At 39.4% G+C, this 27,395-nt stretch overlaps 1 protein-coding gene across 1 annotated transcript; it reads left to right on the plus strand.

Annotated features, from left to right (window-relative positions):
• LOC122551672 (glycerol-3-phosphate dehydrogenase [NAD(+)], cytoplasmic-like) lies at positions 1-26,643 on the plus strand. The gene is made up of 8 exons (XM_043693975.1): positions 1-151; positions 6,661-6,838; positions 13,014-13,154; positions 17,704-17,842; positions 21,146-21,258; positions 23,302-23,535; positions 25,050-25,156; positions 25,796-26,643. Exons 1-8 carry the CDS (start codon positions 108-110, stop codon positions 25,890-25,892), a joined length of 1,053 nt encoding a protein of 350 aa, XP_043549910.1. The 5' UTR covers positions 1-107; the 3' UTR covers positions 25,893-26,643.
• Positions 26,644-27,395: the final 752 nt, after the last annotated feature.

A 27,395-nucleotide genomic window follows, 5' to 3' on the forward strand; every position in this document is an offset into this window, starting at 1 on the left:
GAAGTTACACCAGTTCTAATTAATCTCTCCGTGTGGAACTAGAAACAGTCCAAAGGGCAGGTGAAACTAATCTCATCGTAACTTGTCTGGTATAACAATACCATAACATGTCTGCTCTCAAGAAGATCTGCATAGTCGGATCCGGCAACTGGTATGTTGAATGCGAGATTAGTTTGTTCCTTTTGGACACTGTAAGTACTAGCAATATGGTTTAAATGGGCGGATTCCTTTTTAACTCAAGGATCTGGTGACCAATAATGGGAGAATGTAAATCCACTACCATCTCGAGTAGCTGAGTGCAGCCTGAAAGCGTGAAAGACTCCAATGCTGTTGGAAGATTCAACAGGGAACTTTAAAAAAGCTGAATGTCAAGTAACTAGTAATACCAAAGACACTGGACCACGAATTGTCGGCAGCGCTACTTTCTTGGTGAAGATCCAGTCACAAATACATAATTCCTATTTACAGGCATTGCCCCTCTTTTATCACTCAGGTTTTTGTTTTTGAAAAAGAATTCTGCTAATGTGTCTAAAAAGTTTCTTTTTAATCTCAATGTTGATGAGGTTTTCTGGCAACGGGAGATCAGGAGAAACTATTTTCATTAAAAGACCACACAAAAACGGTGTGGTAAATAGCGAGGAAGAAAGCGTTAAACTAACAAAAAATCTATAGATGGGCTGATCATTGGCAAATGGAATTTAATCCTGGCAAGTGTGAGGCGTTGCATTTTGGGACTAACAAGGTGAGGGCGTTATTTTTTATGTTCATTCATTTATGGGATTAGAGTGTCACTGGCTAAGCAGCAGCATTTATTTGCCCGTCCTAATTGCCCAGAGGGCAGTAAAGAGTCAACCACATTGTTGTGGGTCTGGAGTCACATAAAGGCCAGACCAAGTAAGGATGACCGTTACCTTCCCTAAGGGACATTAGTGAACCAAGTGGGATACCTGCTCCCAACAATCAACAATAGATTTGTGTTTATCATTAGATTCTTAATTCCAGATTATAGTAATTCAAATTCCACTATCTGCCATGGTGGGGTTCTTACCCAGGTCCCCAAAATGATTAGATTAGATTACTTAGTGTGGAAACAGGTCCTTTGGCCCAACAAGTCCACGACCCTCTGAAGAGCAACCCCCCCCAGACCCGTTCCCCTACGTTTACCACTTCACCTAACACTACGGGCAATTTAGCATGGCCATTTCACTTAACCTGCACATTTTTGGACTGTGGGAGGAAACCGGAGCACCCGGAGGAAACCCACGCAGACACGGGGAGAATGTGCAAACTCCACACAGTCAGTTGCCTGAGGTGGGAATTGAACTCTGGTCTCTGGCGCTGTGAGGCAGCAGTGCTAACCGGTCTCTGGGTTAACAGTCCAATGATAATACCACAACACCATTGCCTCACCTTACGATGAAGGACCCTCGAAAGGACAGCCGATCAGAGGGACCTTTGAAGGCAGCAGGTCAGGTAGATAAGGTTAAGAAGGTGTATGAGAGCACTTTGGAAGAATAGTGCATCCATGTAGTCAGCATTGATACTTGTCTTTACAAGATCAAGGAGGTAATGATGGAGCTATATACCTTTATTAGTTAGAACACAGTTGGAGTACAATCTGCAGTTTTGGCTGTCACGTCGTAGAAAGAATGTGAGTGCACTAGAGAATGCAGAAAAGATTCACCAGGATTGTGCCTGGGCTGGAGTAATTTAACAAGGTAAAAACAATGACTGCAGATGCTGGAAACCAGATTCTGGATTAGTGGTGCTGGAAGAGCACAGTAGTTCAGGCAGCATCCAAGGAACTTCGAAATTGACATTTCGGGCAAAAGCCCTTCATCAGGAATAAAGGCAGTGAGCCTGAAGCGTGGAGAGATAAGCTAGAGGAGGGTGGGGGTGGGGAGAAAGTAACATGGAGTACAATGGGGGAGGGGATGAAGGTGATAGCACTCCACTCTCTCCTCCCTGACCTATGAAGTGAGACTAGATAGGATGGGGTTGTTTTCCTTAGAGCACAGCAGACTGAGAGGCTTAGGGGTAGGGGGTCCTGATTTGAGGTATTTCAAAGTTATGAGGGGTATAGAGAAAGCAAATAGGGAGAAATATTTCCACAATGATATACTACTAAGAGCTGCAGGTGTCGGTGTTGTCTTTGTCTCTGCATTCCTAAAGCTCTGAAAGGTGGTAGTGTCCCTGATGTCAGCAGTAGTATAACTGATGGAGAAAAGTGGGTAGACTGCAGGAGTGAGGAACAATTTACAGATGTGGTATGGACAGAGGATCCCCTCATCCATCAAAAACCCAAACATCCTAAATCACATTGGCTCAAGTACAACCAGGACAACCTTTTCTCACAGAGGGTGAGTTGTATGTGGAATGAGCTGCCAGAGGAAAGGGTGGGTACAGGTACAAGTACAGTTAAAACACTTTAAAAACATTAGGATAGGTACATGAATGGAAATGTTTAGAGGGACGTGGGCCAAAAGTAGGCAAGTGAGACTAGATTAGTTTGGGAACATGGTTAGCATGGATGAGTTAGACTGTAGGGTTTGTTTCCATGCTGTATGACTATGATTCTTAGTAGGAAAAAGTGAGGACTGCAGGTGCTGGCAATCAGAGTCAGAAAGTATGGCGCTGGAATGCACAGCAGGTCAGGCAGCAGCCAAGGAACAGGAGAATCGACATTTTGGGCATATTCCCTTCATCGGGGATGTGGGTGGGAAGGTGGCTGAGAGATAAATGGGCGGGTGGGGGTGGGGCTGGGGGAAAGATAGGTAGGAAGGTGTTATTTAGATGAAAGTAGGGTGTGGTGGTGATAGGTTGGAGGGGAGGGTGGTGCGGATTGGTGGAAAGAAAGATGGACAGGCAGGGCAGTTCAAGAGGGTGGTGCTGAATTGGAGGGTTGGATTTGGGATGAGGTGGGCGCAGGGGCAATGAGAAAACTGGTGAAATTGTTGATGCCATGTGGTTGGAGGATCCCAGTGGTGGAAGCTGAGATGTTCTTCCTCCAGGCGTCGGGTGGCTTGGATTTGGTGGCAGAAGAGGCTCAAGACTCGCATGTCCTTGGCAGAGTCAGAAGTGTGTTGAAGTGGTCGGCCACAGGGCGGTGGGTTTGTTTAGTGTGTGTGTCCCAAAGATGTTCCCTGAAATGTTTGAGTTCACGAGAATGATTCCAGGAATGAAAGGCTTGACATATGATGAACGTTTGAGGATTCTGGATCTATATTCAATGGAGTTTAGGAGAATTCGGGGGGGATCTAATTGAAACTTACAGAATACTGAAAGGCTTGGGTAAAGTGGATGTTTGGAAGATATTTCCATTTATTAGGAGAGACCAGGACCCGAGGGCACAGTCTGGAGTAAAGGGGAGACTCTTTAGAACGGACATGAGGAGAAAGTTTTTCAGCAGAGTGGTGAATCCAAGGAATTCGTTGCCACTGAATGTTGTGGAGGCCAGGTCATTGAGTATATTTAAGACAGAGACAAATAGATTCTTGATTGTTAAGGGGATCAAAGGTTACAGGGAGAAGGCAGGAGAATGGACTTGAGAAATGTATCAGCCATGATTGAATGGTGGAGCAGACTTGATGGGCCAAATGGCTTATTTTCTGCTCCCATATCTTATGGTCTAATCTTAAGGAGACCAAAACTGCCTACAGTACTTCAAATGTCTTCTGAGTGGCACCTTGTATAGTTGTAATAAGACCTCTTGAGACTTGTACTCCACCCTCTTTGAAATAAGGACTACATTCCATTAGCCTTCGGATTGCCTGCTGCTCCTCTCTGCTGGCGTTCTGTGTTTCATACACCGTCCCTTTGTGTTGAAGCTTCTTTCAGATTTTCCCTGTTTAAATAATACTCTGTTATTTCGTTCTCCCTTCCAAAAGTAACAACTTCACATTTTCCCACATTATATTCCACTTGCCAATTTTTTCCCCATTTATTTTACTTATAAATAACTTTCTGTAAATTGTTCATATCCTGATCGCAACCTCCATTTCCACTTGTTTTTGTGTTGACTGCAAATTCACTTCCTTACTCTAATGGCAGGATTCCGAGTAAAGGTAGAGGTTTGTTTTTACCGAGAGGAGGGCCATCATCAGCGGTGTTCCACAGGGATCGGTTCTGGGTCCTCTTTTGTTTGTTATTTATATAAATGTTTTGAATGAGAATATAGAAGGCATGGTCAGTAAGTTTGCGGATGACACTAAAATAGGTAGCATTGTAGGCAATGAGAAAGGGTTTTCTCAGATTACAAAGGGATAGTGATCAAATGGGTCAATGGGGTGAAGAATGGCAGATGGAGTTCAATCTGGATACATGCGAGGTATTGCATTTTGGTACAACAAACAAGGGTGGGCTTAGACAATTAATGGTAGGGCCTTGATAGTGTTGTAGATCAGAGTCCTAAGGATACAGGTACATTATTCTTTGAAGTTTGCTCATATAGACAGGGTGGTTAAAAAGGTGTTTAGTACACTTGCTATCCTTGGAGTACAGGAGTTGGGAAGTCAGGTTGAGGTTGTACAGGACATTGGTGTGACCTCTCCTGGAATGTTGGTTCTGGTCACCCAGGTATAGAAAGGATATTATCAAGCTGGAGAGGGTTCAGAAGAGATGTTACTGGATATGGAAAGTTTGAGTTATAAAGAAAGGCTGGGACTTCCTTCACTGGAGCGTAGGATGTTGAGAGGCAACCCTATGGAAGTTTATAAAGTAATATGGGGTCTAGATAGAGTTAATGGTAGTAGTCTTTTCCATAGGATGGGGGATTTCAAGACTAGGGGGTACATTTTTCAGGTGAGAGGAGAGACATTTTTAAAAAAGATATGAAGGGCAATTTTATTTTTAGTGTGGTTCGTAGATGGAATGAACTTCCTGAAGAAGTTGTGGATGTGTATACAATTCTAATGCTTAAAAGATATTTGGATAGATACATGAAAAGGAAAGGATATGGGCCAGGAGCAGGCAAATGGGGTTAGTTTCGTTTGTTCTTAGTTTAGTTCAGCATAGACTGGTTGGACTGAAGGGTCCGTTTCTGTGCTGTAACCCCATTGGTTACAGGTCACCAACTTGAAAAAGAACCTCTTACCCCCTCTCCATTAGCAAATTCTCTATCCATATCAATAAACTACCTTTAATGCCATGGGCTGTTATCCCTGTACTCTGCAATGAGGGCCACTGTCCACAATCTGCACCCTGCTGCCAGCTAAGTGATCTCTCTTGTAATACACTTACTTCCTTATGCTTTGGCCTGCTGAAACACCTCTCAATCTCTAAATTAGGCAATTAAATTGTGGAGAGCACTTAAGCAACCTGTTCTTCTATGTTTGCAACTACACAGTAGCCTCCCTGTTCTACTACTTGCCTCCTATCCAATCTCTTCCAAAAGACTGGACGCCAGCCTAAAAGCAAGACCAATTTGACAAGCCCTTGAGCTCTTTAAGGAAGAAAGTCCTGTGACTAGCTAGCTTGTGAATTATTTCTTCTTAGTTCTTCCAGGGATTTAGGCATCACTGGCAAGGCCAGCATTTATTGTCCATCGCTAGTTGCTCTTGAACTGAGTAGCCTGCTTGACCATTTCAGAGGGTAGTTAAGATTCAAGCACTTTACCAGACAGGATAAGGAAAACTGCTTTCTTTCTGGAAGAAGAATGCTTTTTGTCATAAATAATGATTCCACTGAGAGATTCACAACAAAAATATCAACAGACAAGTGCTAGAATTAGGCATTGGCCTGTAAGAGAGTGGCAAATGAAAGGACAATCTTTCACTACCTGGTTGGTTAAAAGAGCCTTGGCAAAACTATCCTTTTGTGTGCCTGGCATAACTGTAGCCTCTTCTCAATGAAACCATAGCAAGATGAAGAAAGAAATTTAGGTATTGACTAATTTAGAGTCAGAAAGGAAAGGGAAAAATATCTTAATGATTGTCACACTGAGGATCCTTCAGGGAATGCTACAAATAGCAATACAAAATAATGAAATATTTTCATCTGTTTAATTCAGTCAACCTTTATTAGCATGTTCTCCCTCGCCTTCTGATAAGGAACAAATCCTTCAGTCCTGTTCTTGTCCTAGAATATCACGTATACATCTCCTACAGGACCATGTCAGTATTGATCACTTGCTAGAAGGGGCAATGATGGGGTTTTTCAAATCAAGAGCAAAGGGTTGGTTTTCAGATGCCTACCACTTTCTTGATGCATGGTCCCTTGATCAGGTACTGAGTGCCTGTGAATAAAAGGACTACTCTCCCATCCCCTGCTTCCTCCTGCATGTTTCAGTGAGACCAGAGGCAAAGCCTGCAAAGGGTTTTGCTAAGCAGCATTTGGGAAGGACTGGAGACTTGTGAATCCTATTAAATCCACGAGCCACCATTAAATCTGAAGAGTTGGAAGCAAGTGCTGCCCGGCTACTGGGGTTTATTGCTGGAGTTTCTTTAGATATTAAGGAGTATAGGACTCTGGCTCCTATGTATGCTGTGAATTATTTGGTTCCACATTCTCCATGACACTATATAATTAACACCCTAAGTTAAAATGTCAGAGTAGGTGAACACGAGCAAGTGATGCAAGGATGATTGTGGAAATTCAGTTTTGCTTAGTAGGAAAGAAATATTTTTTAACAATTTCTAACTGACTTCTGCCTGTCTCTTTCAGGGGTTCTGCTATTGCAAAAATTATTGGCCAAAATGTCAGAAAGTCAACCCAGTTTGATTCTACTGTGAAAATGTGGGTTTATGAAGAAATAATAAATGGTAGAAAACTCACAGATATAATAAACACAGACCATGAAAATGTGAAGTATTTGCCAGGCTATAAGCTTCCAGAAAATGTGGTAAGTCAAAGATTTGCATTCAAGAAACATTGCACAAAAATTGTAAAATTTTACTTGTTATTTTTCTGTCTTTATGGTAATGTAGCCCTCTGTGAAACTGATATATTCTCAATGTTACTCTTCTAAAGATGTCACAATCATATCTTAATGATTGCTGCCCAGCTGCATTGAACTTCAAGCTGTGGAGGAGCCAGTGTTGGACTTGGGTGGACAACGTTAAAAATCTCACAACACGAGGTTATAGTCCAACAGGTTTATTTGGAAGCACTAGCTTTCGGAGCACCGCTCTTTTTCTTCAGGTGGTTATGAAGTAGGACCATACGACACAGAATTTATAGCAAAAGATTAGTGTCATGCAAGTAAAATGATACATTTTAACAAACCTCGATTGTTGTTAAGTCATTCATCTTTTAGAATGGGTTACAGGTTTTGGTTCATTGATATGTAAATCTCAGAATTTCGTTTAAGTCACATTCTCATCATGTTAAGCTTTTATTTTCTTAAAAAAGATAACATCTCAGCTCAGACAATGCCTTAAAGGTGTGAGGCCAGAGTCTGTCTGTATCCCAATCTTGACTCAGACTGGATCTATTTCCAAAGTGGAATTTAGAAAATATTATATGGATTGACTACCTGCAGATTGTGTATTTTTTGAGCAAAATAGAATGTATCTGTAAATATAATTCTGCAAATACACAAGTCTATTGGGTGAATTTGTTTGCATGTGCAAGAGAGAGTGTGTGAGTGCATGTGAGTGTTTTTTCTGTGTGAGTGTGATGGGGTAAAAGCCTGTGAGAGGGTGCATGTGAGTGGAAGGGTTTTGTGTGTGTGTGTGTGTATATGAGGGAGAGCATGTGTATGAGACTGTGTGTGTCAATATTTTCTAAATTCCACTTTGGAAATAGATTGGGATACAGACAGATCCTGACCGCACACCTTTAAGGCATTCTGAGCTGAGTTTTTTTATGTATTAAAACCTTGAGTTATCTTAAGAATGTGACTTAAAGTTCTGGGATTTTCATACTAATGAACTGAAACCTGTAACCCATTCTGAAAGATGACACAGACTTAACAGCAATCGAGGTTTGTTAAATATATCATTTTACTTGCATGACACTGTAATCTTTTGCTATAAATTCTGTGTCCTATGATCCTGCTTCACAATCACCTGAAGAAGGAGCGGCACTCCAAAAGCTAGTGCTTCCAAATAAACGTATTGGACTATAACCTTTGTATTGTATTCAAGGTGGATACATTAAATAGTCTCTTATACCTTTTAGGGTACAGACCGATGAATGTTTTATTTCTTTATTACCTGTGGTGATACACAGTAAAGTCAGAGTAACAATCAGGGATATAACATTAAGATTGACAAGACAATTTGTGCTGAAAAACTTGGAACATAAACAAGATTATAATTTTTCAAGTTAATTAGTTAAAGCTATGAAACGTTTACACCACAGTATCAAGTTGTGTGTTTTAGGAAATAGGACCATTTGAAAGTTATGATGCAAAAGGAGGCAATTCAATCCATTGTGTTTGTGTCGACTGAGGAAAAAAATTAAGCTTCCCATTCCAAACCCACCTTCCAGCACTCTGTCCATAGCTTTGCAAATTACAGCACTTCATGTACTATATTAGGTACCTTTTTTAAATAAGCTGAGTTACTGCTTGCACAACAAAACAATGTAGCAATTTCTAGACTCCCACCATTCTCTAGGTGGAAAGGTATGTCGTCATGGTCTCTGTAATCTTTCTACTTTTGTAAACTTAAATCTACAGGTAGAAAGTGAGGACTGGAGATCAGAGTTGAGTGAGACAGCATCCGAGGAGCAGGAGAATTGACGTTTTGGGCATAAAGCCTTCGTCAGGAAAGGCTTTACACAGGAAACGTCGATTCTCCCGTTCTTCGGATGCTGCCTGACCTGCTGTGCTTTTCCAGCACCACACTTTCAGCTTGTTACTGATTTTGAGACTAAACCACATTGTTTGCATATTTGATTCCAAGCTCATTATTTGACCATATTGTCATACTATTACTATTTCTGCTTTTGCGACGATTGCTCAATTATCCATCTGTCTGCACTTCCTTTCCACTGGAGAATTTAAATTGAGCAAGATAATCTGGAAGCACAGTAATGCATTGTGGTAAATAGTTCTTTGACGCTAGATAAATGAACTCTTCCTGGTTATTAAAAAGCATGCAGTAATAAACCTTTTTTGTAAATTTAAAAACTGTTTAGTATAGTTACAAGCAAGAAATGGAGTCATATCCTAGATACAAACATATTGAAGGAAATTCTGGAGAAACCTGAATTTCAAGCGCACAATCCTGAGAAGGAATGAGTGTTGTTTGCTTGAGCCTCAAATTACATCAGTAAAATTTGAGGGCTTATAAAATAGGAACATGGAACATGCAAGTAAAGCAATATGAAATTATTATTTGTTTTGGTTGATGGATTAGTGACAAAAGATGACCAATTTAAAATTATTACTCAAAGGAGGAGAGTAGTTAAGAGAAATCATCATAGATATATTGTAGAGTCCCTACAGTGTGGAAACCGACCATTTTGGCCCTACTAGTCCACACTGACCCTCCTAAGGGTATCCCTATCAGACCCATTCCCCTACCCTATTACTCTATATTTACCCATGACTAATGCACTTAACCTGCTCATCCTTGAGCACTTTGGGCAATTTAGCGTGGCCAATTCATCTAACCTGCATATCTTTGGATTATGGGAGGAAACCAGAGAAAACCCATGCAGATACTGGGAGAATGTGCAAACTCCATACAGACAGTCGCACAAGGCTGGAATTGAACCCAGCTCCCTGGCACAGTGAGCTATCATGCCACCCCAAAGTGTTCACACATGGACTTAGTGGAACCTGGAATGCTTTGCCAGAGGAATGGTTGGGGCATCTTTTAAAGGATGACTGGATAACATAAGAATATAACATTATAACACTAGAACTAGGAGCAGTTGTAGGAAATTCAGCTCCTTGAGCTTGTTTATGATCATGACTGATCTCATCCTGGCCTCAACCTCCATTTTCCTGCCTACTCCCTTTAACCCATTACTAATTTTAAAAAAAAAAATGTCTCCTGGCATCTACCATTCTCTGGGATTGTGAATTCCACAGATTTATGATCCTTTAAGAGAAGTATTTCTCCTCATCTCTCTCTGTTTTAAATCTCCTACCCTATCCTAAAATCATGGTCTCACATTCTAAATTGCCAGACCTGAGGAAATGTCCTTTATACATCTACGTTGTCTGTTTAATATATACCTCAATTAGATCACCTCCCATTCCTAAATTCTAGAGTGTTTAGGCTTGTGCTGTTGATCTTTCTTCATCAGAAAAGCACTTCATCTCTCGAACCGTTCAAGTAAATCTTTAATGAACTTCCCCCAGTGCAATGACTTTCATTCTCAAGTAAGAGGACTAAATTTTATGCAATACTCCAGGTACAGTCTCATTAATACATTTTACATTTGCAGCAATAATTTCATAATCTATTTCTTTAGCAATATTAGCCAAAATTCATTTTGGACTTTTTTATTATCTGCTGTACCTAAATATTAATTTTCTGCAATTCGTGCATGAGAACACACAGATCCCTCTGCACCAAAGCACTCAAATTTCCTTCCCAATTTCCAACCGAAACGGAAAACCTCACATTTACTCTTGTTAAACTTCATTTGCCAGATTTTGGCCCATTCACCCAACCTATCCATATCTATTTGCAATTTTTAAATTTCTTCATTGCAACTTACTTTTCCCATGTGTTTTATTGTCATAAATATTTAGAGCAGATGGAAATATAGGGATGGAATAGAGATGTGTAGTGGGATTAATTTTAGATTGTTGCAGAAGGCATCTGGCCCAGAGCTGCAGCATCAAATAATAATTTCTGCAATAAGTATCAGTGTTCTTTGCTTTGTAGCTATACACCATATTGAGATGATAAACTTTCTGATAGCAGTGGTCTCCAAAGACCTTGCAAGACTGTATAGGTGGCAAACAGTTACTGTTCTGATTAATTGGGTAATAATGTGTGATGGCCTCATCTGCCTTGTCAGAATTTCACAGATTGCAAAACAAACCCAATTAACTTCTAGAACCCCAAAATGCAAATTTATAATGTATTTTACTTTATTCTAATAGATGTTAGTTTGTTTGATGGTTCACTCACAGGTCTATACCAAGACTTTACAGATTCCTTTTACAACAGTCCGTCAATATAACTTCAACTTGTTAAATTATTTTTGGTATTACCGGACTGATTCCTGGGATGATAGGAATGACATGTGAAGAAAGAATGGATCGATCAGAACTATATTCATAGGAGTTTAGAAGAATAGGGGGACATCTCATTTGAAACTTAAAATTCAAACAGGACTAGACAGGATAAACGAAGGGTAGCCCAGAACTAAGGTCCACAGTCTAAAGATGCAGTGTAGGCCATTTAGGTCTGAGGTTAGGAGAAATTTCCTTATCCATAGAGTGGTGAGCCTGTGGAATTCTATGCCACAGAAAGTGCAGTATCTGCAGAGAAGGGTTACACCTGAAATGTCGACATCTCCTCCTCTTGATGTTTGCTCTGTTCTTCCAGCCTTCTGCCTGTCTACTTTGGATTCCAGCATCTGCATCTTTTGAGGCCAAAACATAGAATGTACTCAAGAAGGAGTTGGATATAGTTCTTGGGGCTAAAGGAATCAAAGGATATAGTGAAAAAGTAAAACCCAATGAGATACAGGATAATGTGTTAAATTGGATCAAAGTTGGCCCAGTAACAGGAAACAGTGTGTAATGGTTGATGGCTGCCTTTGCAAATGGAAAGTTGTTTCAAGGGGTGTACTGCAGGGCTTGTTGTTCCAGGCCCATGCTATTTGTTTTATAGATTAATGATTTGGACTTGAATGTGGGGGCACAATTAGGAAATTTGCAGATAATACAAAAATAGGTCATATAGTGAATGGTGTATAGGATAGGTGTAAGCTCCAAAATGATGGGTTGTTGCCGTAGGCAGGAAAGTGGTAAATGGATTTCAACTCTGATAAATATGAGGTAATGCATTTCAGGAGGTCAAACAGTAAAAGGAATACACAATAAATGGGAATGTACTGAGGGGTAGATGAAGTGAGAGATCTTGGTGTGCAAGTGCACAGTTCCATAAAGGTAGTGGTACAGATATATAAGGTAAAGAAGGCATATGGAATGCTCTTCTTCATTGGCCGAGGTATAGAATACAAAGTAGGGATATAATGATTATACCATACAAAACACTGAGACAACATAGAGCAATACAATGCAGAACAGACCCTTCGGCCCTTGATGTTGTGCCAACCTGTGAACTAATCTAAGCCCAACCCCCCCCAAATATCCCATTATCATCCATCTGCTTATCCAAGGATTGTTTAAATGCCTTTAATATGACTGAGTTAACTACATTGGCAGGCATTTAAACAATCCTTGGATACCACAACTGAAGTATTGTATGCAGCTCTGGAAGGAACATTACAGGAAGGACGTAATTGCTCTGGAGAGAATGCAAAGGAGATTTGAGAATATTGCTGGCACTAGAGAATTCTTGCTGAGGCGAAATTAGAGAAATTGGTGGTGTTTTCTTTAGAACAGAGAAGGCTGAGGGGTGACATGGTTGAGGTATACAAAACTGAGGGATAGAGATAAAGAAGAGGATCATTTTCTTTGGCAGATAGCTTGTATCTGTTTTTTGTACTAAGTGGCAGAAGGATTAGAGGGAATGTCAGGAAATCTACTTTTATGTAGAGGGTGGTGGGTGTCTGGAATTTGCTGCCTGAATTAGTGCTGGTGGAAGTGACCTTAAACACTTTCAAAGTACCTGGATCTACACCTTATTGCTGTAAGCTGCAGGGCTGTGGGCCATATACAGGGAGAGGGGATTAGGAAGGGCTTTGGATATCTTTGGGTCAGCATGGACAAGATGAACTGATTGGCCGCCTTCTGTACTGTATCATTTCTGTGGTTCTGTTTCTATTTTATCAGGAGAAAGCAGGAACAGGGTACTAGTTTGGATGGCCAATCATGATCATATTGAATGGTGGAGCAGGTTCAAAGGGCTGAATTAGTTACTTCTTCCCCTATTTTCCATGTTTTATTTGTTTGCAAATGATTTCCTGTTTTACAGATTGCTGTACCAGACATCACTGAAGCATCAGATGGGGCAGATATATTTGTCTTTGTTTTACCCCATCAATTTATTGGACGACTTTGCGATGAAATGAAAAATCGTGTGAAGCCGGGTGCAATTGGAATCTCGCTGATAAAGGTAAAATTTGAGAATTCAGTGAATGCAAAGAATTGAGATTCCAGATTTGGGATTTTGGTTTCTTATAGCCCAATGCTGTTAGTTTATTTTATCCCTTTTTATTACTCTTTTTCAAACATAGTTTAGACAATATTCTCCTTGAACTTCCAGATGGCTCCCTTCTTCATGAGTGTAGAATATTGGCATTTACAATAATTTCTAAAATAATCCTTGCAAGTTATGCAGCAAGTGTTTATACCAAAATATATACTTTAAGAAACCACAATGTGTGGTTTATGTCTGACTGTTTCAACAAAGTCATGATTTGGAGATGCCGCTGTTGGACTGGGGTGTACAAAGTTTAAAAATCACACACCAGGTTGTAGTCCAACAGGTTTAATTGGAAGCACACTAGCTTTCGGAGTGACACTCCTTCATCAGGTGATAGTGGGGGGCTCTACTATCTATCGAGCCCTCCACTATCTCCTGATGAAGGAGTGTCGCTCCGAAAGCTCGTGTGCTTCCAATTAAACCTGTTGGACTACAACCTGGTGTTGTGATCTTTGTTTCAACAAAGTTAAAAATCACTTGTAGTAAGTTTAATGAACTCAAAATGAATTGACTCGTTGTAATTTATTAATACTATTCTATTGCATTAATATCTGTCCTGCTAAATTTTTAATAATTTACTGAGCCTAATTGTATTTTGTTTTGCTATTGTAGAATGTCTAAGAAACTACTTGTAAATTTATTTTCTGTTAGGCCTGCTGAAGTCATTATTTTTCAAATGAAAGTACAGAAACTAAAGACACCAACTGTTTAACAGGCATTGCAACATGCTATATTTAACGTTAATCTTTTACCTTAGGACAAAGTGTTATTTATAATTACATGAGATAACATATGTCATTTCACAATGTGTCATAACTAGAACTCTGGTTATCGCAAATTTGATTATGTATTTGAAAAAAATTCTAGATCTAAACATTTCTTTTAATAAATCATTTTCTTTCTTCTGTACTGTTCTGAACAAAAACTGTCATGAAATCACTAATCCCCATACTTAAATGCACTTGCAGTACTGCTCTAATACAGCAAAAGAGTTTATTGCTATATGTCTACATAGTGGCCAATTTACTGTTCCCATTAGAAAATGTACATGACTGTAGTGAAATCCATGTGTTATGTTAATCTTTTTTTAAATGTCCCCAGCTAAGATGCTTTTGATAGTTGCTAATTTTGCCCTTTTAAGGATGCGATAAAGGAATAAAGACTTTGAGAAAAACATACGCCCAGTACTTGAAACAATGCCTGTAATCACAAAAGGTCCACATGGCTCATGTGCAGCTTGATTTTCTTTGCAGCGACATCTGCACTGCTACCAATATTTCAAAGGTTTTCCTTATCTTAATGATACAGGAATTCAAATGTGCAGTATCATTCAGTATTGTACTCCAGCATCAGTTCAAAGTACTCTAGTAAGGTGAAAGTACAAGCAGTTGAGCTAAGTTAACTGTTGAAGATTAAACCTCCACACAGTGAATTCCCTGGGATATTTGGTGGAAAAGAAGGGCATATCAATGGCTGTTCTGTAGAGAATGAGTATACAGTAGGTGCATTGGTGAATACATGGGGTAGAGTAGACAATGGCCGTGGACATGCTCATGAGATTTTTCTAATATTAAGACCATAAGACATAGAGGAAGCATGGCCATTCAGCCCATCGAGTCCACTCCACCATTTAATCTGGCTGATGGGTGTTTCAATTCCACTTAATTGCATTCTCCCTGTAGCCCTTAATTCCTTGCAAGATCAAGAATTTATCAATCTCTGCCTTGAAGACATTTAACATCCCAGCCTCCACTGAATTTCACAGGCCTACCACTCGCTGGCTGAAGAAATTGACTGCCTCTAATTCTAAGGCTGTGCCTATGGGTCCTAGTCTTCCTGCCTAATGGAAACAACTTCCCAGCATTCACCCTTTCTAAGCCATGCATTATCTTGTAAGTTTCTGTAGCTCTCCCCTCAACCTTCTCAACTCTAATGAATACAATCAGAGGATCCTCAGTCGATCATCATGTGTTCGGCATACCATTCCAGGGATCATCGTGTGAATCTCCGCTGGACACGCTCCAGTGCCAGTATGTCCTTCCTGAGGTGTGGGGCCTAAAATTGGACACCGTATTTTAAGTGGGGCCTAACTAGAGCTTTATAAAGTCTCAGAAGCATATCGGTGCATTTATATTCCAACCCTCTTGAGATAAATGACAACATTACATTTGCTTTCTTAATCACGGACTCAATCTGCAATCAACCGTTAGAGAATCCTGGATACCTTTTTTATTTTGGCTTTATGAATTTTGTCACCGTTTTTAAAAAATAGTCCATGCCTATATTCCTTTTTTCAAAGTATAACACCTTGCAATTGCTCATGTTGAATTTCATCAGCCATTTCCTGGACCATTCTCCTAAACTTGGTGAAAGTAGGGACTGCAGATGCTGGAAATCCGAGTCCAGATTAGAGTGGTGCTGGAAAAGCACAGCAGGCCAGACAGCATCCAAGGAGCAGGAAAATTGATGTTTCGGACAAGAGGCCTTCATCACTCTAATCTCCACTCTCCTAAATTGTCTAAATCTTTCTGCAGCTCCCCACCTCTTCAGTATCACCTGCTTGTCTGCCTAGCTTCGAATCATTGGCGAACTTTGCTGGAATGCCCTGTCCCTTCATCAAGATCATTAGTATATAAAGTGAACAGCTGCGGCCCCAACACTGAACCCTGGGGAACCCCACTTGTCACCAGCTGCCATTCCAACAAAAAACCTTTTATCCCAACTCTCTGCCTTCTGTCAGACAGCCAATCCCCAATCCATGCATGTAGCTCACCTCGAACACCATGGGCCCTCTCCTTACTCAGCAGCCTCCCATGAGGCACCTTATCAAAGGCCTTTTGGAAGTCTAGCTAGATGACATCCATTGGGTTTCCCTGGTCTAACCTACTTTTTACCTCTTCAAAGAATTCTAACACATTTGTCAGGCATGACCTTCCCTTACTAAATCCATGCTGACTTGTTCTAATCCGACCCTGCACTTCCAAGAATTTAGAAATCTCATCCTTATCGATGGATTCCAGAATTTTACCTCCAACCGAGGTTAGGCTAATCGGCCTATAATTTTCCATCTTTTGTCTTGATCTTTCCTTGATCAAGGAGGCTACAACAGTGATTTCCCAATCATCTGGGACTTTCCCTGACTTGTGATTTTTGAAAGATCAGTCAGCGCCTCCGCTATTTCCTCAGCCACCTCCCTCAGAATTCTAGGATGTAGCCCATTGGGGCCAGGAGATTTATTGATTTTTTTTTTGTTTTGTTTTTCTTTTTTTTTTAAAGACCTTTTTTTAGCTTTTCTGGCACTTTTCCTTTTGTAATGGCTACCATAGTCAACTCTGCCCCCGACTGTCCTTAATTGTTGGGATATTACTCGTGTCTTCCACTGTGAAGACTGACATAAAGTACTACTTCAGCTATTTCCTTATACTATCATTTCTAATATTACTGGCTAGTTTAACTTCATATTTGATCCTCTCCTTCCTTATTTCTTTCTTTGGGAAGGCTACAAAAACAAAGAATACCAATCTTCTGATTTCTCAGTGCTCTTGATCACTTTATAGGCTCTCTCTCTTTTTCTTTGATACATTTCCTGACTTCCTTTGCCAGCCATGGCTGTCTAACCCCTCTCCAGATAACCTTTCTTTTCTTTGGAATGAACTTCTGTGCTGTGTCCTCAATTACATCCAGAAACTTGTGCCATTGTTGCTCTACTGTCTTCCCATGAGGCTCTGCTTCCAATCAATATTACAAAACTAGGTTGGAAAGCTTAGATGCAGAATTATTTTTGGAATTCTGGAGAAACTCCTCTTAAACTAATTCTTCGAATTCACTGGCAACAATGACACGTATATTCTTCTTCCCATGCCTTCTGATCTGTGTTAATTAATCGACCATGGGTTGGCCATTTAGGTCTAGGATGAAGAGCTCTTTCTTACTAAGAGTCCTGAATCCTCGGAATTCTCCATCCACAGAGCTATGGCTATTTAGCTGTTGACTCCAAATGCAGAGATCAATATACTTTTGGACACCAAGGGAATCAAGAGGTATAATGAAAGGATGGAAAAATGAAGTTGAGATGGAAGAGTAATCATGATTGTGTTGAATAGCGAAGAAGACTTGGGGGGCTATGCTTGCTCCTAATTCCTATGTATGAGGTTTAAAAATAATTATTTATTGTGGGACATGGCATTGTTGCCTGATCAGCATTTATTGCCTGTCCCGAGCTGCCCTTGAAAAGGTGGTGGTGAGCTATCTTCTTGAATCACTGCAGTAGGTAGACCCACAGTACCTAGGATTTTGACCCAACAACCGTAAGGAACAGTGTTATATTTCCAGGTCGGGTGGGGAGTGGCTTGGAGATGGTAGTGATGTTCCCATAATTTGCCCACTATTTAAGGCTATTTCTATAAGTTAATAATTTTGAATAAACTGGACTGAGGTTATTTTTATATTTAATTCTTAGGGAATTGATGAAGGTCCTGATGGTCTTAAGCTAATATCACATATAATTCGTGAGAAACTTGGGATTGAAATGTCTGTACTGATGGGTGCCAACATTGCTAAAGAAGTAGCAGATGAAAAATTCTGTGAGACAACAATTGGTAAGAAACATGAGTGCTTTTGATGTTCTTCTAATTTTTTTTAAAAACAAAACTTAAATATAAAACACTAATTTACTTGCATTGTGTCTGAATGATACTTTATGATGATTTATTGTCACTTATACTCTAGTATGAGCAACACCGTAAAATACAGTGATCAGTTTCAACTGTTGCAACAATCTGGCACCATTTTGAATTGTTTAAGAATAGAAAAATACAGCTGAAAGAGTACATTTTCATTCTACCACCTCTGCCATGGGTCCTGAGCCAGCTGACCAATGACACGCGTGCTTCCACCCTTCTACCAGTACCAGATCCACCAATGTTGAAGTTGCCCCTCTTCAGGTGCCACATTTTTGTCACTGGGCCCACCTTGCTGACAGTGTGCCAATGCAGGTACCATGCTGGACCCACACTCCCTTCGATACCTGGAGTTGGGGTCTCCACTGCCACCTGATTGACAACCAGGAGTCCCGCTCCAGGCCACTCTTCTCAGTGGTGTCACCTTCTCTGTCACTGCTGACATGAAAATGATGATGAAGAAAAAGAAATGAGACAAAAAGGGTAAGGAAGTATGGGAGGAACCAGCCAGCCTGGAACAGATGGACCCAGGATCCTGAACACTGCCTCCTTGCTGGCACCACCAACTTAAGAATCTAATAGAACTGATAAGCTGATTTCTAACTATAAAATCAATGTGACATTCTTTCAGAATCATTGGTGATTTTCTCTGTAGTATATGAATTACAGCACTTCGAGTTGCTGGATGTTAGCAGCATTACAAACACTGTTATGGGAAAAAAAGTGCGATTGAACCTGGAGTCATCTTTCAACATAAGTGGCAATCAACCATCTGTTTCTTCCAAAACCTAGTAGTAATCAGTGAATTAATCTTGGTCAGTCTCTTTATGTAGAATTGTGATTTTTGTGTTTTTTTTTCTCACTATTTTGCTACTTTTTGTCGCAATTAAAATGGTAAATATATATTAAAAACAGAAAATCCTGGAAATATTCGTCAGGTCACTTCTGGAGGGAAATGCTTACGCCCTTTCTTCAGTTGCCTACTGGTTGAAAACCAGTACATGCCCACCTTAGCTCTGAAGAACAGTCATAGCATTGCAACAGTGAGAAGGAAGTTCAGGACTTACCTGGGGCATTTGAAAAGGTGGAAGAGGGCAATTCATTGGGTCAAAGGCTAAAATTTAAATTCCTGCCATTGGGTTAAAGTTTTTAGGATTAAGATCTCAGAAAATGCAGGTGTTCCCCACTGAAATGTTTGGGAATCTCTTTTGCATTCATAAGCATGCCATGAATTACCATTAATTAACCCAGCCCATTGGAATTATGTCCAAAGTCACAATCTTGTCTCTCAAAAGTGAGGAAAAATATATGTTCACAAACCTGGCCATTTATGAGGTATGTACCTGGAGGAATAATTTTATTTTCCTGGAAACTCTGGTGAATGCAGTCCTTTTCAATAGCTTTGATTTTCATAACCATTTAATCAAATAAATACCTTGGTTATATTTGGCCCACCCAGCCAGCATAAGTGAGGGAGCCACACCTGCTGATGCTAGCAAACCTAACTTGGCACGTGTGAGGGGTTGATCACAAAAGGGGCTCAACAAAACATTCACAGATAAACACTTGGAAGCCATGGCATGGAATTAAACTTCAGGGTTCTGGTGATTTGAGGTTTCAGAAACAACTTGGACATTGGAAGTAAACAATTGGGACACTGAGGGGAGAACGACTATGATAAGGGTAAGGCGGAGAAAGAAAATTGGGTGCTGCGTAAAGGAAGTGAAGACCAGAATGATGCAATGAGATGTGCTGATGGGGTGAAGCAGCAGGTAATTCGAATAAGAGGCAGTGTAAGGCTAATTTTGGTAATGGGGAGCTGAATGGTTATGGGCTCAGGGTCAAGATCCAGAAGGCCAAGGGACATTGTGAGTTGGGCCACACCGACAGGGGAGATTAAAGCATGACAGAGGGGCATTAGAGGAAAGAAGACCATTTGCAGTGATTGGGGAAGGGGGGGGATAATTGTAGGTTAGGAAGAGGATTAATGTTGAAGGAATCTAAACAAAAATACACATGGACCATTATCCTCTCAATGCTCATCAAAACAAATTGTCTCAGGAAAATATGCAATAAAAATGGGAAGGGTTAGAGATCTATTTATATAATTTACTGCAAAGATTAAAGATTGAATCACCAACAGTAGCAGAGACCCTGTGGTCAGAGGATTCCAGCTATGTAGCATTGATCAGTATCAGAGAAGGGGAACTAGGGTCTTGAGTGCAATTGAGCTGGATACCACAAGGTCTACAGAAAGTTGTAGCGAACTGCAGTGGAGTGCTGTGCTATACATAACCTAGCTTGATGATGAGGTGGCTCCATAACTGATAGGGAGATGGATCAACCCCATCTCTTTCAATGAGGAAGTCTGACAAGCAATTCTGAGGGAGGCAAAACTGTTAATGTTGCTGCTGAAGAAAACAGCAACAATGAGACATGGCCAACAACCTAAAGAGAATTTCCTAGTGGCTAGATTTTACTGAGTAATTTTGGGAAAATATGTGGCCACTTGAAACTAGGAGTCAATTGTGACTGAAAGGCAATTCTGTCCTAAAAACAATGTTTGAAAGCTAATGTATAGACTTTATGCTCCTTTTTCGTGGAATTCAATGGAAGTTATTTCTTAGTCTTTCCCCAGTGAATTCTTGCTCAGTTTCTAGACCAAAGTCTCAATATAGAATAATACATGGGGGCTATGCATACATCCCTCAAATGTCAATGAGCAAAGAGTATTAATCAATTGCAAAGTTGATTAATAAAAAAAAAAGCAGTTTCCCATTTTTCAGATTTTCTTCAAAAGATAAAATTCCACCCTATACAGATGCTGCCTTAGCTGCTCCATACTTTAATATTTTATTTAAATTACATTTCCAGCTTTTGTTTTACTAGTTCAACACCAATTTTTTTTAAAAAAACGTGAACTTACATAATCTGGTTGCTTAGCTTTTATCGTAAAGGTGATATTATAAAACTGCAAATTTGCTGTGCAAATGAATATTTTATTCATTATGATTATGGGTAATTGCTTTAAAAATTAAGATCAAAGTGCAACAAAGAATTTTGTTCAAATGAGAAAGAAACTGTTTCAACATCCTGGTTGTGGTGTAATCACATTGCAAGAATGTTGCAATACATTGTTAAAACCTTTTGTCAAAAAGCTTAGTGAACTTTCACAAGTGACTTACATTTTTTTTTAAAAGTAAAATTATATGTATTTGTCAGGATCCAAAAATAAAACTCATGGAAAGATCCTTAAGGAGTTAATGCAGACCCCAAATTTCAGAATTACTGTAGTAGAGGAGTGTGACACAGTGGAAATATGCGGAGCATTGAAAGTAAGTGATTATCACATTTTAATCAATAGATCTGGATGATATGTTACACACATGCATTATAAGAGCTATACTTTATTTGTTTTCATGTAAATCATGAAATCTTTCAACCTTGTTGAAATATCAATACATTTTACATCAGAATTGTGTTTTCTGCTTACTGAATTCAGATACACCCATTTTAAATTTCCAGAAGTTGACTTTATTACTGACAATATTTGTAATCATGTAACATTTTAAAGCAATAATGTCTCGGGTTGCTTCACAGGAGTGTTATAAAGCAGAATCTCATATCCAGCCACCTGTGGAAATATAAGGGCAGATCTCCCAATGGTTAGGAGCATTGTTTTTTAAAAAAAGGGAGAGGTAGTAAAGATCTTTAGGATGTGAATTCCAGGGGCTTAAAGTCGAGACAGCTAAACACTAAGCTACCAAAAGTAAAATCAGAATTAAGTGAGTGCAGATTTCTTACAGGGTTGTGGAATTGGAGGAGATTACAAGGATAGTGAGGGGTGGACACCATGGAGGGATATGAAGGCTAGAATGAAAATTTAAAAAATAAGAAGAGCTTTTTAAAAATACATTCCAGAGATCTAACCTTTGTTTTCCGGGCCAGCATTTATGTGCTTCACTAATTCCCTTCAAGAATATGGTGGTGAGCTGTCTTCGTGAACCGCTGCAGTTCATTTAGTGTAGATACAATTGACGTTTTAAATTAACTGACTTGTTTGTTTATATTATTAAAAATCAAAAAAATGACTCTGGAAATATTACATTGGTAAATATAATTGCTATCTTGAATAAAATCCCACATGCTTTATCAATAATTTAAAGGAATTGGTGAATGTTTCCCCTTCTTGTCTTGTACACCGACAATTCTCTGTCCTTCTTTTCAAATACAATGTCTTTTGCAATGCTTGGAAATTATGTTGCTAACTATTTTGGTTTCTACAAGTAGTGGATAAATGAATGAAAAGACTGATATACACAATACTCAAACTTCAATTTGGCATTGTTGAAAATGTGTGTGCATGTGCATAAATACAGAACAATTAGATGCATGGTAATATTTGTGTCAGCATGTCAGATGTTGTTTTTGATTTAGGAACTTTTTAATAACACATTACATCTATCCAACTGAAGGTCAAGACAATTTCCATGGCACATCAGTAGAGTAAGAGGTGTGTGAGGTCCTTTATAATATTATTGTGTCACTGGACCTTGTGAAGTTAGGTCAGACTGGCTGATTTAATTATTTTTGAATGAAGGCCCAGCTGAATTTGGTTCAGAACTATATTTGATTAAAATAGGGATCACTTTGAAATATAGCAACAGATTCATGCCACAACCTGCCATACTGATCATCTGTTATGCATCCCACTCAATTTTCTCCTCAAATGATTGAGAAGGAAATTCAGACAGAGAATCTAACAGGCAATAAATCTGGAATCCTTAGTTTACCACAACTGCTGAGGTTTAAAGTTATACATAATCATTCCTATATGTTAGAAAATATTGATGAAATGTATTAAGAACTATGAACATTCCACTGCCTCTTAACCCAAATCTTTAATAGGAACATTACTCCTATTAGTGCAGATTAGTTTTATTTTTCAACATTTTTCTGGGAATATATCACAAGTATTGATGATTCAAACTCACCTGTAAGCTTTGACCTGTTCAGAACTACACTATGCTAAGCTCTAACAGACTATTAGCTACCCTCAAAAAATAGTGCATGCATTGAAGAAAGTGTTTTATTTTGCATTCTTGAAATTAAATCTATTGCTTTCTAGTCAGAAATTGTGGCTCCTCTTAAAATGATCAAAAATTATAATTTGAGCATTTATTAATAAGATCAATGAGAGAGACCAGTGGAAGTAGGGGTGTGAAGTTTTTTTTTAAAGCCTATTTCATACTTGCTTTCTTTGGTTTCATACTCAATTGATTCCATATGAAATATTTTGAATTTCAGCCTGAACGACAATTTTCCAAAGCCCACTTCATATTTTAATCTCACTTTTATGTAATTCTTTTAATTCCCAGAATATTGTAGCTGTTGGTGCAGGGTTCTGTGATGGGCTTGGTTATGGTGACAATACGAAAGCTGCAGTTATCCGCTTGGGATTGATGGAAATGTTAGCTTTTGCGAAATTATTTTGTCAAGGACCAGTAACATCAGCTACCTTCCTGGAGAGTTGTGGAATTGCTGATCTTGTTACAACTTGCTATGGAGGGCGCAACAGAAAAGTAGCAGAAGCATTTGTGAAAACTGGAAAAGTAAGTTCGTAAATATTTCATGTCCTTGAGTAGTCAACATTGGATAAAGAAGTCATATTTTAATGTTTTGCTTTTCATGAGAAAAGTAAGGAAATTCATACCATCCAAAATGTAACACAGTCCTTGCAAGTCAAACCTTTATTGATTTACAAGGCAAATACTACATACATCATAATAAATTACAGAGGAACCTCGATTAACTGAAAATTAATTATCTGAATTTCGATTATCTGAAGGTCTCAAAATAGAAGTGTTTTCAACACCGATTGCTTCTTGTTTACAATGATTTCAAATGAACCCAGCTTACTGAAATGCTGCCGAGAACAGTCCTGGACATCAATGGGAGCCAGGCACTGTCTCCAAATGACTAACCTCCCACCCTCTCCCTCTCTCTCCCCACACTTTCCCTGGAGTTGTACACAGAGTGTACCCTAAACACCAACTGTCTGCCCCCCAACCTTCTCCAGACAATCTCTCCAACATTGTCCTGTACAGGGCAAAGGTGGAACTTGTCAAAACGTTGTGTGTGTGCGTGCGCTATTTTGTGACTCAGCGCCCCCTCCCCGCCAAAAAGGCAGTAGCAGTCTTACTGTCGGTTTTCAGTCCAGCTGCCCCAGAAGGGGGTGGGGAAATGTGGGTGGGGTTGCACAGGAGGGGCAGGACAGATGGGGGCTGGCGGGCCGGCCAGCCGGAGGGGACGGGGACGTGGTGGGGGCAGAGTTTGATGGGGTTGAGGGCAGAAGAGGGTATTGGGTGGGAGGGGCTGGATGGGGAAGCAGGGGTGGTGGGTGTGGATAGGGAGGCAGGGGCTCGCGCATGGCGTGCTACTGCCTAGTCTCCTGAACAGGGAGAAGACTTGGCAAGTGCTCGCTGTGTCAATCCCACTGGACTGATTGGGGGGGGGGCGGCGAGGCTTCAGCAATGTTGCAGGTCCCTTACACACAAGTGTGTGTCTGCTCAGAAACAAACGCTGACAGAGGGAGCAAGGCAGGCAGAGCCAAGGTAAAAGGAAACTTCAGAAAACTCCAAGCCACAGAGGAGAGGCATCAAAACAATTACCTGAACGAAATACTGCCCACCCATCTCATTCGAATAATCGAGGTTCCTCTGTACACAGTACGAAAAGTAATCAAAAAGGGTGGAATTTGAAGTCTAATCTTAACTTCCTTACTTTTCTACAGTTTAAGTGAACAAAAATAAATCTTGCTGTGCAATAGACACTAAATTAAAACAAAGAATTGTGGATGCTGGAAATCTGAAACAAGAACAGAAATAGTCGGAGAAACTCAGCAAATCTGGCAGCATCTTGCAATGTTTGCTGTGTGAAGCAGACTGACTCTAGTTTGCATTTTTGGTTGAGATACATGTATATATCATGCTTACTTTTTAGCAATGTTAAATCTAAATATACACCATATTGTGCACAATGTAGTTGACAGCAATTAGACTTTGCTGAATAATCAGAATATAGGCCATATAATCATACCATAATCTTGCATCTATATTTTAACCAGGCCATTGAAGAATTGGAAGGAGAGATGCTCAATGGGCAGAAGTTGCAAGGTCCTCAGACTTCTGCTGAGGTGTACAGTGTTCTTAAACAGAGAAATCTGGTGGACAAGTAAATACTTTTAAATACTAATGATTTGGCTTATTTACCTATTACTTTAATGAATGTGTTAATATATCATGTATTGAAGAATAACATTAACAACCACATTTATATCGTCCATGTAATGGAGTACAACATCCCAAAGTGTTTTACAGAAGCCATATTAAATAAAATTTGATGCCATATTCCCACCAGTCGGTTGTTACTCAAACTGTCTTGGATATAAATTCAATAGTTTAGTCACTGTATTCATTTGTGAAATATGAAAATGTATTTTTCATAAAATCCCTACAGTATGGAAACAGGCCCTTTGGCCCAACAAGTTCACACGGATTCTGCGAAGAGCATCCCACCCAGACTCACCTCAGTACCCTAGCCCTGTAACCCTGCATTTCCCATTGCTAATCTACCTAACCTATACATTCCTGGACAATATGGGCAATTTAGCATGGCAAATCCACATAAACTGCACATTTGGATTGTGGGAGGAAACCGGAGCACCCAAAGGAAACTCCGTTTAGTGCTAATATATGTATGCTATTTGTGTATGCACATGGTCTTCATTTGCTACTGCCAGGTGTGGGTAGAATGGTCCCATCTCAAATTAAATTGTTTCCAACCAACTTTTGTATTTTTCTCCCCCCACAGATTTCCACTATTTGCAGCAGTTTATCAAATCTGCTACAAGAGCAGACCAGTCGCAGATATCATCACATGTCTTCAGAACCACCCAGAACATATGTAACTTGAGCTCAGTGCAGTCCATGTTATAAACACAACCTTTTGTTTTTGCAACTATAGGATAAGAATAACTACTTTATTTTAAAATTATCAATATAAACTGATCACTGAAGATACTTTTTTTAAAAAGTGAAACTTAAAATGGAAGTGGTTTTTAATATTTGTATTTTAATTCGTAGTCAAATGCAGTTTTTATATGGACTTGTGAAATCACTAGTGTTTACTAATGTTACAACAATAATCTTTGAACATTCCTTTTGTCAATACAATTTCACAGCATTTTATCTTTGACCTTAATTTTCACTAATAAATGAAGTAACTAATGTTTGTCATTCAGTTCAAACTTAAGATTTCAGGTTCATTGGAACTGACTGCACTAGGTAAGTGCAGTATTTAAACAGTAAAAATAGTTCAATTAAATGTTTACATTGTAAACATTTGAAATTTTATGCCCTAGGAAATACTTTAGCATAAATGTTTTCAAAAATATAACTTGGTCATTGTCGTGTCTGGCTTCACAAAAATGAAACACTAGAATCTTTTAGAACGTCATTGTAATTAACAGCATGTTTTCATAGAGATTAGTGCACATATATTAATGGCTTAACTTTTAAAAATAAATCAACTCAATAGTCAACACAAAAATATTGTGGTTAGGTGGATTTGCTATTAAAACTTCCTTTTGAGATTTAAAGATTGTACAACTTTGTAATTGATTTTATGTCAATCACAATAAAATATTTTAATAAGTGGTTTTATAGCTTTTAAAGTCTATTTACCAATTTTGGCTTAAATAATTTGACTCCACAATACTAACAGTTTACTACAATCTCATAAAGCATATTTATCAAGTACTGGTTCTCATTTTCAGAAGATTATAATGCAGATATGAAACCATTAGCCTCCTCAACACTATCCCCCCCTCCACTACTGTTCTCTTTCTTGCATGAGATGCTGTTCAATATTTCCTCCTTTTTCAAGCAGCTACCTACTATCCTTTAAAATTATTTGAGAGCAATTGACCATAGGTTAATAGGATCCAACCATCTATTGGATAACTTTTAACTTAGTGCCTGTACCACCCCAAGTAGTGATTAGATGAAGTTGGAATATTAATTTTTAAAAATGTTGTTAGAATTGTAGATTTAAAAATTGATGATTTTTGATCCACGTATAGTTATTGGAATTAAATGCTTTGTGTGTTAAGCACAGTATTTTATTTCGAGGAGAAAGTGAGGACTGCAGACGCTGGATATCAGAGCTGAAAATGTGTTGTTGGAAAAGCGCAGCAGGTCAGGCAGCATCCAAGGAGCAGGAGAATCGACGTTTCGGGCATGAGCCTCTTCAGGAATGAGGAAAGTGTGTCCAGCAGGCTAAGATAAAAGGTAGAGAGGAGGGACTTGGGGGAGGGGCGTTGGAAATGCGATAGGTGGAAGGAGGTCAAGGTGAGGGTGATAGGCTGGAGAGGTCAGGAAGAAGATTGCAGGTTAGGAAGGCGGTGCTGAGT

The sequence above is a fragment of the Chiloscyllium plagiosum genome, chromosome 7 (assembly GCF_004010195.1).
Source record: "Chiloscyllium plagiosum isolate BGI_BamShark_2017 chromosome 7, ASM401019v2, whole genome shotgun sequence".
Lineage (NCBI taxonomy): Eukaryota > Metazoa > Chordata > Chondrichthyes > Orectolobiformes > Hemiscylliidae > Chiloscyllium > Chiloscyllium plagiosum.

Bases quoted from the DNA above. Each gene is read 5' to 3' on its own strand.
- LOC122551672 (XM_043693975.1), top strand. From the start codon at position 108: ATGTCTGCTCTCAAGAAGATCTGCATAGTCGGATCCGGCAACTG. The intron at 13,155-17,703 runs GTAAAATTTGAG...TTTAATTCTTAG, and splicing joins TTGGAATCTCGCTGATAAAG to GGAATTGATGAAGGTCCTGA. The intron at 17,843-21,145 runs GTAAGAAACATG...TGTATTTGTCAG, and splicing joins ATTCTGTGAGACAACAATTG to GATCCAAAAATAAAACTCAT.